The sequence below is a fragment of the Gobio gobio genome (assembly GCF_949357685.1).
Source record: "Gobio gobio genome assembly, chromosome: 12".
Taxonomy (NCBI): domain Eukaryota; kingdom Metazoa; phylum Chordata; class Actinopteri; order Cypriniformes; family Gobionidae; genus Gobio; species Gobio gobio.
This window is the reverse complement of record NC_137105.1, coordinates 43946756-43958807: the sequence shown is the minus strand read 5'-3', so window position 1 is coordinate 43958807 and position 12052 is coordinate 43946756. Positions and strand designations below refer to the sequence as shown.

General features: G+C 39.9%; 2 protein-coding genes across 4 annotated transcripts in view; one reads left to right on the top strand and one right to left on the bottom strand.

Annotated features, from left to right (window-relative positions):
* syne2a (spectrin repeat containing, nuclear envelope 2a) overlaps positions 1 to 8915 on the top strand; it is a gene marked incomplete at its 5' end in the record, with an annotated part of 120539 nt that extends 111624 nt beyond the window's left edge. The window contains 10 exons of the mRNA XM_079831393.1: positions 50 to 244; positions 671 to 896; positions 2614 to 2711; positions 2963 to 3089; positions 4479 to 4681; positions 5231 to 5413; positions 5509 to 5637; positions 5759 to 5950; positions 7897 to 7946; positions 8113 to 8915. Of these exons, the coding sequence (XP_079687519.1) occupies positions 50 to 244; positions 671 to 896; positions 2614 to 2711; positions 2963 to 3089; positions 4479 to 4681; positions 5231 to 5413; positions 5509 to 5637; positions 5759 to 5950; positions 7897 to 7946; positions 8113 to 8320 (1611 nt within the window). The 3' untranslated portion in view covers positions 8321 to 8915. The remainder of the gene's footprint in view (positions 1 to 49; positions 245 to 670; positions 897 to 2613; positions 2712 to 2962; positions 3090 to 4478; positions 4682 to 5230; positions 5414 to 5508; positions 5638 to 5758; positions 5951 to 7896; positions 7947 to 8112) is intronic.
* esr2a (estrogen receptor 2a) overlaps positions 8773 to 12052 on the bottom strand; it is a 28292-nt gene continuing 25012 nt past the window's right edge. For 2 of the 3 annotated variants that reach the window (XM_079831394.1, XM_079831395.1), the window contains exons 10-11: positions 9973 to 10165; positions 8773 to 9787 (exon numbers count right to left, since the gene is read on the bottom strand). In XM_079831394.1, the coding sequence (XP_079687520.1) occupies positions 9982 to 10165 (184 nt within the window). In that variant the 3' untranslated portion in view covers positions 8773 to 9787; positions 9973 to 9981. The remainder of the gene's footprint in view (positions 9788 to 9972; positions 10166 to 12052) is intronic. The other variant, XM_079831396.1, reaches the window with a different exon arrangement.

Sequence of the window (12052 nt, the reverse complement as noted above, 5' to 3'; positions counted from 1 at the left end):
AAATGACAACAAAATTAACATTGTAACTTTTTTTACCTTCCCTCTCCAGAGTTTTAAGAAGGAGATCACTCTGAACACCAATAAGATTGATGCTCTGATCGTGTTTGGGGAGGGTCTGATTCAGAGGAGCTCTCCTGTAGATGCCGTTGTGATAGAAGACGAGTTAGAGGAACTGCACACGTACTGTCAAGAAGTGTTTGGCAGAGTGGCCCGATTCCACCAGCGCCTCACCAGCCTCCGCCTGGTATTATACACATTCACTTGTCTTTTCATTCTCTCGTATAATGTACAGTAGCCCCTAACGTATTTTGACATTTTGAGCCCCTTTGGAGCCTATCAAACTGCCTTTTTGTGAAATAATGGTTTTCTTGAAAAGTGTGTTTGGGGTTATAAGATTTTTATTTTTATTTTAAGAAATTAATACTTTTATTCAGCAAGGCTGCATTAAATTGATTAAAAGTAAAGACATTTATGTTGTTTACAGTTTTAAATAAATGCTGTTCTTTTGAACTTTCAGTTCATCAAAAAAAAAATGCTGGTTTCCACACAAATGTTAAGCAGGAACGTTTTTCAATCTGTTTTTGATCAAATAAATGCAGCCTTGGTGAGCATAGGAGACTTCTTTTGAAAACGTATGACTGATAGTGTTTTCTCTCTGAAATCACTGCAGGAGCAGCCAGAAATCTTTGATGGCGAGCAGTCCAGAGAAAAGCAGAGCACCCCTGCCTCCAGCCAACCCTCCATGTGTTTGTTATCGCCGCCTCAGGAGAGCTCGGGCCGCGAAACCCCCGTCAGCGTGGATTCCATTCCTCTAGAGTGGGACCACACAGGGGACGTTGGCGGATCTTCTTCACATGATGAGGAAGAGGATGCTGCATTCTTCTCTGCCCTGTCAGGTAAATATGTATGGAAGTTTTTTGAGTACCAGGCAAGATTTGCCAAATCCAGTGTCTAGTTAATCCTTATAAGGGCTTGTTATATCAACTTGGTACCTGTTGACACAGCATTGTTTCCTGGTACACTGATAAGAATCTGGGCACCAGTAAATTACAAAAAAAGACGGCAGCCAATCAGATGCAATTGACAGTTTTAATCATCTTTTGCCAGTTGGCTGAGACATACTGCTGCTTTAGCCATTACTTTTTTCGTACTCCATATTTAGAGGTCACAGAAATCCCAGAATTCTCATCGTCCTTTTACATGTACTTGGCTTCAGTTGTGATTGAGAGCCAAATCTTATTGCCTTTTTTGGTGCATTCACATCTGTCCAGTCCCACACCTCCCAGCTTCTCATTCCCTTTCCACATTATTCTCTCTCTCTAGCCATCCTGCCCTGTTCCCACACCACTGTCGATACGCTTATGTATAGATTAGGTTTGCTGGATCATCAAAGACCTGGTATTTTTCCTTTCAGTGCTAAACTTTCTCTCTCTCTTTAATCAAACGATGCAAGTGTCCTCCCCTCACCCTGCTCTGCTATGTGCTCTTATCATGAAAGACTTGGGCCCGTGATTAGGTTCTGTTGTTTGAGAGGAGGGCTGAGAGCTGGGCATGTCCAGATCTCAGGGAGTTGATGAGAGGGTTGCGTCCCCTCCGCTCATCACAGCTCAGTGCACCTGCTCATCCCCCTCCACAGCTTTCATGCCCATGCAAAAAGATAATAACACTCATTTATCTAAACCGCGCACTCTTGAAGCTTTGCTCATTACTGGAGAAGTGTACATGATGTACCAGTGTCATTATGTGAAAAATGTTTGTTTGATGCTTTAGCTTTTAAATGGGTTGTACATGTACTTTTATCCTGAAATCTACTTATAATTGTTTGTTTTTTTAGTAGTTCATCCCAAAATGAAAATTAGCCCATGATTTACTCACCCTCAAGCCATTCTAGGTGTATATGACTTTCTTCTTTCAGACGAATACAATCAGAGTTATATTAAAAATGTCCTGGCTCTTCCAAGCATTATAATGCAATAAATGCCAGCCCAAAATTTGAAGGCCAAAAAAGTGCATACATTCACTATAAAAGTAGTCCACACGGCTCCAGGGGGTTGATAAAGGCCTTCTGAAGTGAATCGATGGGTTTGCGAAAGAAAAATAACCATATTTAAAACTATAAAGTAAAATATCTAGCTTCCGCCAGACCGCCTTCTGTATTCAACTTATGCAGAAAGTGTAACGCCCTCTCGCAGTTCAAACGCTTAAGCTACGTCCGACGTCATACATCGTGCCGGTTGCGTTTTTTCCACAAGATTTTTTTACAAACATTATAATGATTTCTGAATGATCATGTGGCACTAGAGACTGGAGTAATGATGCTGAAAAATCAGCTCTGGCATCACAGAAATAAATTACGTTTAAAAATATAAAACTGTTATAAATTATATTTAAAACCCATATGTAAAATATATGAAAAATCTTACCGACCACAATCTTTTGAAAAATTGTGTACCTGATCATTTCAGTTCAAATCAATATTTTTGATCCACTTGACCCCTGTAAAAACAAAATAGTTTTACTCTACTTGTGTCCATTTTTATTTTACAGCCCAAATGAAATGCCTGTGCTGAGCATTGAGTTAAATCTCTCTCTCCCTCTCTCACACACTCACAGGACAGAATTGGCACTTTCAAAACATGCCTGAAAGGAAATCCTTCCAGCTGGACTCCTCCTCACCTACACACACAAGCACTCCGTTTAAACAAGGCTACGTAAGTATATACACTTTCCTTTTTAACCCAGCGCTTTCATAATTACATCATTTGCATGTTGTCCTCTTCCTCATGCAGACTTTGCTAGCATAAATGTGGATTCTATCAGCGCAAAAGCGATTGTACAGTAGATTACTCATAGATTAAGACGAGTGCAAAATGTTCATAGAACTGCAGCAAATGCCTGTCCATTTTCCATCAAATTCCCATGCTAAACATAGGCATATGCGTGATGTGTCTGCACTCTGCAGGTCCAGCTGATGTCTGAGTGCAGCGGCAGCATTGAGAGTGTGAAGAGGGTTTCTATGATCCTGGATGATGAAGAACAGCAGGAAGAACAAGGCCTCACTGACCTCAGCACTGCAGACAAACAGTCAGGTACATACACTTTGTCAGACACAGAGGGTCATGAGGATGTCTGTCTAGTTGTTCTGTTACTGTCTAGTGAGTCATGTAACAAAATTCTTCACAAATAGTTGGGTACAAGCACTGTTGCAGATAACATGTACAGGTGGATACTTGTTATTTTTTTTAGATGAGTATAAAAGCATGAAGACTTATTTTTCAAAAATAGCATAATTACAGCCTCGTGCCACCTCATGGATGGATGGATGGATCGATAGTTGGGTAGACAAATGGATGGGTAAACATTTGAATGAGTGGGTAGGTGTGTAAACAAAATGGATGGATGGATGGGTAGATGGGTGGATTGGTAAAGGTGTCTGGGTGGATAAATTGATCAATTAAAGAATAGATAGTTTATAGACGTGAAGAGATGGATAATTAAATGGGTGGGTAGATAAAATGAAGAGATAGTTAGTTAGATAGATGGATGTGTAGATGATGGATAGACAAACTAAGGAACTGTTGAGTAGATTGATGTATAGACAGAAATCCTATACATGGGTGGGTGGATTAATAGATGAGGGGAAAGATAAGATGGGTGGATGGATTAATAGATGAGGAAAGATAAGATGGGTGGATGGATTAATAGATGAGGAAAGATAAGATGGGTGGATGGATTAATAGATGAGGAAAGATAAGATGGGTGGATGGATTAATAGATGAGGAAAGATAAGATGGGTGGATGGATTAATAGATGAGGAAAGATAAGATGGGTGGATTGATTAATAGATGAGGGGAAAGATAAGATTGGTGGATGAATGAGTGGATAGGTGGGTAAACAAAATGGATGGATGGATGGGTAGATAGATGGATTGGTAAAGGTGTCTGGGTGGATAAATTGATAAATTAAAGGATATGTAGTTGATAGACGTGAAGGGATGTAAATAAAATGGGTGGGTAGATAAAATGAAAATATAGATGGAAAGATGGATGTGTGGATGATGGATAGGCAAATGAAGGAACTGTTGAGTAGATTGATGTAAAGACAGAAGGATAAATTGTTGAATAAATGGATGGGTAGGTGGATGGATAGATGAATAGATAGGTAAGTGGCTAGACAACGGATGGATGGAAGGATGGATTGATTGGATTAACAGATGAGGGGAAAGATAAAATGGGAGGATGGGTGGGTGGATAGGTGGGTAAACAAAATTGATGGATGGATGAATAAGGGGAAAGATGAGAGGAGTGGATAGGTGGATCAACACATTTTTGGATGAATTGATGAATAGCGAGTTGGATAGACATATGGAGGAACAGATGGATTGGTGGATAAATAGATGGATGGATGAGTGGATAGATGGTTAGAACAAATAGATAAACAAATGGATGGAATACAACGTTGTCCTCTTTTCCCCGCAGGAGTGATCGAGCGCTGGGAGCTGCTGCAGGCTCAAGCAGTGAGTAAAGAACAGTGCTGCACCAGAGACCCCCAACAGCTGACCTCTGACCTGCACGACATCACTTCCTGGCTGGACCGAGTCACCCCTGAGCTGGATGGACTGCAGAAACCCGAGACATCCGCCAGTGTCAAGCTCTTAGAAGAGAGGGTCAAACAGCTTAAAGTGAGCGTCACTACATCCCATCACATGATTATCATTACAAATACACCTCCACTGATGCTGCTCATTGATAAATGCAATTCATATTATTGATCGGTAGATTGTATATATAATGGTTGTCTATGGAAGAAAACAAAAAAACACTTAACATGAAGCATGTTCATATTCCGGATTCATCTGCTTGCCTGCGTTTTATTAATGAGGTTTAGTTGTAATGAATTTGGCCCTCCAATTTCACTGTCTTAATGCATTAAGCCACATTAAGCATTTCATTTATAATTTTATATTGAAGAACATGTGATTTAGCACAATCGACTTCATAATCTGAGCAGATCTGCTTGCATGAGTGTATCATACATCATCAATTAGCTGTATACTGACTTTGGGCTTTTAATGTCATTAGTACATTCGTACTAATCGGGTAAAAACAATCAAAGCCTTGTTTTGTCCTCCAGGAGGGCGCTGCTATAATGGTGTGATGTCATGTGAGACACTAGAAAGTAAAAAAAGAGGTTATTGTCTTCACACTCTGATTTGTTTCTCATTACGCAGGAAATGCAGAAGACATTTGCTCATTATAAGACAATGATGCTGTCTCTGAACCTGGGTGGGCGAGAGCTGCAGCAGGACGAGCTTCACGAGGGTCTGCGCAGCATGAATCGCCGCTGGACAGAGGCTTCTGCGGGCCTTGAGGGATGGGAGGGCAGTCTACGCAATACCCTAGGACGCTGTCAGGTGATAGAACTGTCAAACACTTATACATGCACGCCTATCGGTTCGATACCACGTGAAACTTGAACTCCCACCACTGACCTTCTCCCCTCATGTAGGAGTTCCATGAGATGGTCCACTCTCTACTGCTGTGGCTGGCCCATGCAGAGAGCAGACGCTACACAGTGAACATGGACGACCCTTCTGTGCAGCCCTCCACGCTTCAGGAACACGGGAAGACGCTGAAGGTGAGCTAGAGAAACCGGCTTCTGAAATAAACATAAAAAACATCAGCTTCTTCCTCTTCTGAGACTGTTCAGTTAGTGTTACTCGTGTAGTGAGCTTCTGTATTGCACCCCCTGGTGGCAGGATCTGGCAGAGGAGCTGCAGGGCAGGCAGAAGCAAGTGAGCTCCCTGCAGGAGATCGTCTCCGAGCTGCTCCCCGAGGCTGCTGGGGAGGACAGCACTGAAGCCAGGGAAAAACTCCACGTCATTGGAAGCAAACTACGACTGCTGTCACGGCAGGTCGAGCGGGATCTCCAGACCATTCAGGAGAGATTGGTGAGAGCGTTTGGCAAAACATTTACAGCGCAAAGAGTAAAAAAAATGAAGCTAGTTCTACAGAGGACACGCTGCTTTTCCCCCTACACTGAGTAAAAAGAATGCTCTGCAGTGTCGCACTTCATTGCAACCCATGAAAGAATAATATACATTTAAATATTACTGTCTTATGAGCATATTTTGCTGAAAAACGCACTGAATCTTTTGGGAAGTTCTACAAAGCTTTCCTGAGTGGAGCTTAAAGGGTTAGTTCACCCAAAAATGAAAATTCTGTCATTAATTACTTACCCTCATGTCGTTCCACACCCGTCAGACCTCCGTTCATCTTCGGAACACAAATGAAGATATTTTAGTTGAAATCTGATGGCTCTGAAAGGCCTCCATTGGTACAATGCACTTTACACTCTCAAGACCCTTAAAAGGTACTAAAGACGTCGTTACAAAGTCCATCTCACTACAGTGGTTCTAAAATAACTTTATGAATCGGCGAGAATAGTTTTTGTGCGCAAAAAACCCCTAAATAACGACTTCTATAGTGATGAACGATTTCAAAACACTGCATCATGAAGCTTCGAAGCGTTATGAATCAGTGAGTCGATTCATGATTCGGATCGCGTGTCAAACCGCCAAACTGCTGAAAATTTGGTGATCCAAACCGCTGATTCGACTCACTGATTCATAACGTTCGAAGCTTCATGAAGCAGTGTTTTGAAATCGACCGTCAAAGTCGTTATTTAGTTTTTCACCAAAAATATTCTCGTCGCTTTATAATATTAATATTGAACCACTGTACTCACATGAAGTGATTTAAATATGTTTTTAGTACATTAATGGATCTTGAGAGAGGAAATGTCATTGCTGGCTATGCAGGCCTCACTGAGCCATCGGATTTCAACAAAAATATCTTCATTTGTGTTCCGAAGATGAACGGAGGTCTTACAGGTGTGAAGTAATCAATGACTTTAGTTTAATTTTTGGGTGAACTAACCCTTTAAGCCCATTCATAGACTTTTTTTTAAACATAAGTTTGGCGTCAGTAAGATTTTTGTAAAAACAAGTTAATACTTTTTCCAGCAAGGACACATTCAATTAATCAAATGTGACAGTACATATGTGTATATATTACAAAAGATTTATGTTTTAAATAAATGCTGCTTCTGAACGTTCTATTCATCAAAGAGTCCTGAAAAAAACCCTAAAATATTATAAAATTATAAATATAATAAAAAAATACACATTTATTTAAAATATTTTCACTAAACTATTAAGCAGCACAACTGTTTTCAACATTGATGATAATCATAATTTTTTTTTTCTTGAGCAGTAAATCAGTATTAGAATTTTCCTGAAGGATCATGTGACACTGGAGGAATGATGCTGAAAATTCAATATATTGAAATAGAAAATGGATGTTAAATTGTAATAATATTTCACAATATTTCTTTTGATCAACTAATACAGCCTTGGTGAGCATAAGAGACTTCCTTTTAAAAACATACAAAAAACTTTTGAATGGTTGTATATATTAAAAGGCCTCCGTCCTTCGGAAGACACGTTAAACCGAGGTCCTGCCTCTCTGTGGTCATTTAAAATCCCAGGATGTCCTTCGATAAAAGAGTAGGGGTTACACCTAGGCATCCTGGCCAAATTTGCCAATCATATCTGTCCATCATGGCCTCCTATTCATACCCATACATATATATACGATTGGCTTCATCACTCGGTCTCCTCTCCACCAGTCAGCTGGTGTGTGGTGGGCTAGCAAATTTTTGCCTCATCATTCCACCAAATACATGTAATTAACCAAGATGAGGAAGTTATTGTTCAGTCGTACTGTAAATAATATTTCAATTAAAAGTGTTTTTCGTGCTCATGAATGAAATCCACTAGGATAGTTTTGATTTGTGATACGGGGCTGAACTCTCATGTTTGTCATGTGCTTGCAGGAGTCCACAGCTGATGCTGCAGGAGACCGGAAATCCTCAGAATGCTCTCGGTACCGTTGCACACACACAAATCATGTTTAATGAATAGTTATAGTATAGAATATTATTTAAATATATATATTATATAAGCAAAAATGCACATATACAGTATTATATAGACATTACGTTGTGATTTTGAAAAAAGAGCAGCAGTAAAGGTGTTTTGTTCTGTTTCAGGTCAAAGCGTGAGCCGTCCCCTCAGCGTTCATTCTTCTATCGGGTCCTGCGAGCGGCTTTCCCTCTGCATCTCCTGTTCCTCCTGCTGCTGGTTCTGGCCTGCTTGGTCCCTCTTTCTGAAGACGACTACAGCTGCACCCTTTCCAACAATTTCGCCCGCTCTTTCCACCCCATGTTACGCTACACCAACGGTCCTCCTCCCACATGAGTCCCTCGCCCACTCGCCATCAATCAATGAGTTCTCATCAATCAGACGAGCACCACACTTTTGTCCAAGGAATATTTTTATTGGTTGTATTTATATAATTCATTTTATACTATTTATTCCCCCTTTAAGAGCCATACTACTGAGATTCTTTGTTGTTAATGTTAAGTTAAAAAAGAGTACATTTTCCTGTATCAATGCTGTAAAGAAGTCAATCATTGTATGAGCTTGAATGTAAATCACTGATCTTTTTTTTCCAAATATTTCTAGATTTAAGCACATCATGCACTGATTAAAGATTATAAGAGTTTGCGAGTGGAAAACATGAACTCTTCAGCCACAGTTTGTGGTGACATGATGGATGGCTGCTATTTTAGGATTACGGGGTCTTATTTTTGAATTGTATATGGTCTGAATGAACTGTACTTGCAAAGCCCAAAACAAAAATATATATTAGTCAAACGCACATGAAACATTTTAATTCACCCCAGTGTAAACAACACATTGTTACATATGCTGCAAGGTAAACACAAATCAACAAATAAAGTTTGAAAACCTTTTACAAATGAAACTTGCTAAAAAATAAACAGTCTATTTCAAAAAAACTATTACATCTGGTGTTTAATTCTTAGTAGTCGACAAAAATTGTAAATTCAATATTAGCACTTCATATCAAAACAATTCAAATGGCTGCAGGCAGATACAATTATAAATACTTGTAACATTTTGATGCTTCTAATCTGTATGGTAGGTTTGGTTTTATATCAATTAAATATAACTTTCTTCTTTAAAAAAACATATAGGCTATAGGCACTGCAATATGTTGGCTTTTTTGTGTCTCAAGGCGGGGCTTCTGATATTTCAGAGAAATTTTAAAGTGCAATATCGAACATCTTTGTGGTTCATCTTATAAACGCAAAGGTTTGAAAAGTGGAATACAACTGGTGATCTATCTAGAAAATGTATAAATGTTTTGTACAAGGCCTTTATGGTGTTAAAGAAGGCAGTTTGTTTTTTGAAACATTTTGCTCTGGTTACATTTGTCAAAAAATACGGATGCAAAGAAACATCCAGCTGACATTCATGAGTCAAAAGAGGCTTGATTCAGGTCTTCTGAAGCTTCGGACCAGCATTTAGTCACTGCACACAAACCTCTCATCGTCCATACTGTCATTTTGCAAGTGATGAAATCTGATCAGTTTTTTTCCCCTCAGTGTCTTCAATAGCTGCTCTATCTACAGCAGTTGCTATAGTGATACTGATTTGTTTTATTTTACAGAAAGTGACAGTAGCAAGCTTACTGTATAGAAAGAAGAGTACACCATGTCCATCGTGTCTGTGAAGAAAAAAAAATTTCACAGCAAAAACATTAAAGGCATCCGTGATGTTTTCAACGTGTAAAATCTTAACGCTTCTTGTGTGGCTGTTTTTGTTGTCCATCCTCCCAAAACTACAGATCATTCTTCAGCACTGGAGAGAAAGAAGAGCAATTTAATGTTTTTAATTACTATTTTTCCAGCTAGTATTGTTATTTTAGGATTTGTGGAACTATTTTAGCTGGCGTTTAACAAAAGGCGGCATTTCCTTCAGTAAAACTGTATTTTTATTTATTTAAAAGGTCACTCTGCATTATGAAGCTCAAGACTATAGCTCACCAGACAGAGTTAGGGTCCATGCTGAGAAGTGCAGGTGAAGGCCTCCTGGACGCCTTTGCTCTCTTTTGGAGGGCTGGAGTGAGACAGGCGCGAGCTGTGCATGATATGAGCGTCCAGCATCTCCAGAAGCAGGTCATACAGAGGAACCATCTTCTTCATCTTCATGCAGTGCAGGTGGTCCATGCCTTTATTACTACAGATGGTGGATATATGGTCAGTGGAAGGTATTGCATAGATCGAGAGTTATTAATGCACACAACTCTTACCACAGAGACAGGCTAACAGCTCACTAGTTAAAGTGTTCAACAGTCAAGCTAACCTTGAAAAAGCAGTTAGCTAAACTAAAAGCTTCTTAAAGTTGTTCAATGTACTAAGCTAACCTTTTGTAAATGAAGATAGCTAAATTCAATACAGTCATACGAAACTTTTAGTAGCAAACCAGATTAAAGGTGAACTATGTAAGATTTTTGCAGTAAAATATCCAGAAACCACTAGGCCAGTGTTATATATTTTGTTCAGTTGAGTACTTAGAATATCCCAAATGTTTCCAACTATTTGTAAATTGTGAGAAATTGCTATTTTAACCAAGGAACCGGGACGTGTGAGCTATGCGTTTGAGGGAGTCGCCTGTCGATTGCGTCATATCTGCGTTACCCTCGGTTTCTGGTTTTATTTAGCAGAAACGCTGTACTCTCACTACAGTGTGAACAAGTGTCATAGCAGCCGCCAAGCGAACGTCATAACTTCCTTTTCAACACACTCAGATATATCTAATACGATAAACAGAGTTGCGTTCCCTCATACTCATGACTGGAAAAGAGGCAGTGGCGCCGGCGACCGTGTCATAATAAAAGTCCCGCCGGCGACTATGCCATAATAACAGTCCCGCTCTTCAATCGCTCCTGCGGCCTTGCTCAGCTCCACACCACTCGGTCCTGCTCTGCTTCAGACTACAGTAATGTTAATAATCGCATCCATGAACATGATTTCTGCCCAAGTCCTATCCTGACTCTTTTCCACCGGCTGTGAGGTGAAGACCACATGTCCCAAGATTCTGCGCTCAAACGTGGCGTCATCAAACTAGGCCTTTGTTTTGAACAGGCGACCTCTAGTGGACGGAAAAGTTACATAGTGTAGCTTTAAAGCAAAGGGGACACTGTATTTTAAAGCTGCAGTCCGTGACTTTTTGCGCTCTAGTGGTTAATAAACAGAACTGCATGCGTCTTGCGGAAGAACATTGCAGCCGGAGCTACTTCTCTCTGTTTATGTCTATGGCGAGTCACGCAGGGACTGTGCTCCTCCACAGCGGTTCCTACCAGACCGGTCTGCAATAGTTCCAATATAAACACTTACTATAAGTGTACCATAATGATTCAGGGTAAGACAAAAACACGGTTTGGAAAATGGATTCATGTAACACATTCTCATTATATAACTTTTTATAAATCTTGAACACAAAAAAGTTACGGACAGCAGCTTTAAAATATATAATTATCAGATATAATTTAATCAATCCTGTATTTCTCTGGCTCTCTAAATACTGGATAACAACAAAACAAATATATAAGTTGAATAACACACTACAAAACACACACACAACATGCAAAAGCAGACATTTCATTAAAAACTATTTAAACTTTTCAAAAAAATGTGTTTTTGAATATTAAAGGCGCAATTAGCACAGTTAGAGGTCGCTTATTCAAAACAAAGGCGTAGCTTGATGACATAGTTGTTGTCTTCACCTCTACAGCGGGTGGAGAAGAATCCGACGGGACTCGGGCAGAAATCATATTGATGGATGAGCTAATGTATTAAAGATTTATTAACTTTATTGTAGTATGAAGCCGTAGGAGTGGAACGAGGCTGCTGGAGCGATTGCTAATGAGAGACGAGTGCGACACTGCTCGAGAGCAGTGGAGCTTTTATTCTGCCGCAGACGATGCTTCCGCTTCTTCCACTCATGCGTATGTGGGGTAACGCAGCGCTGTTTTATCATATTACATACATTTGAGTGTGTTAAAGTTATGTTATAATGCTACTCTGTGCGTTCACTCGGCGGCTACTATGAGACACTTGTTCA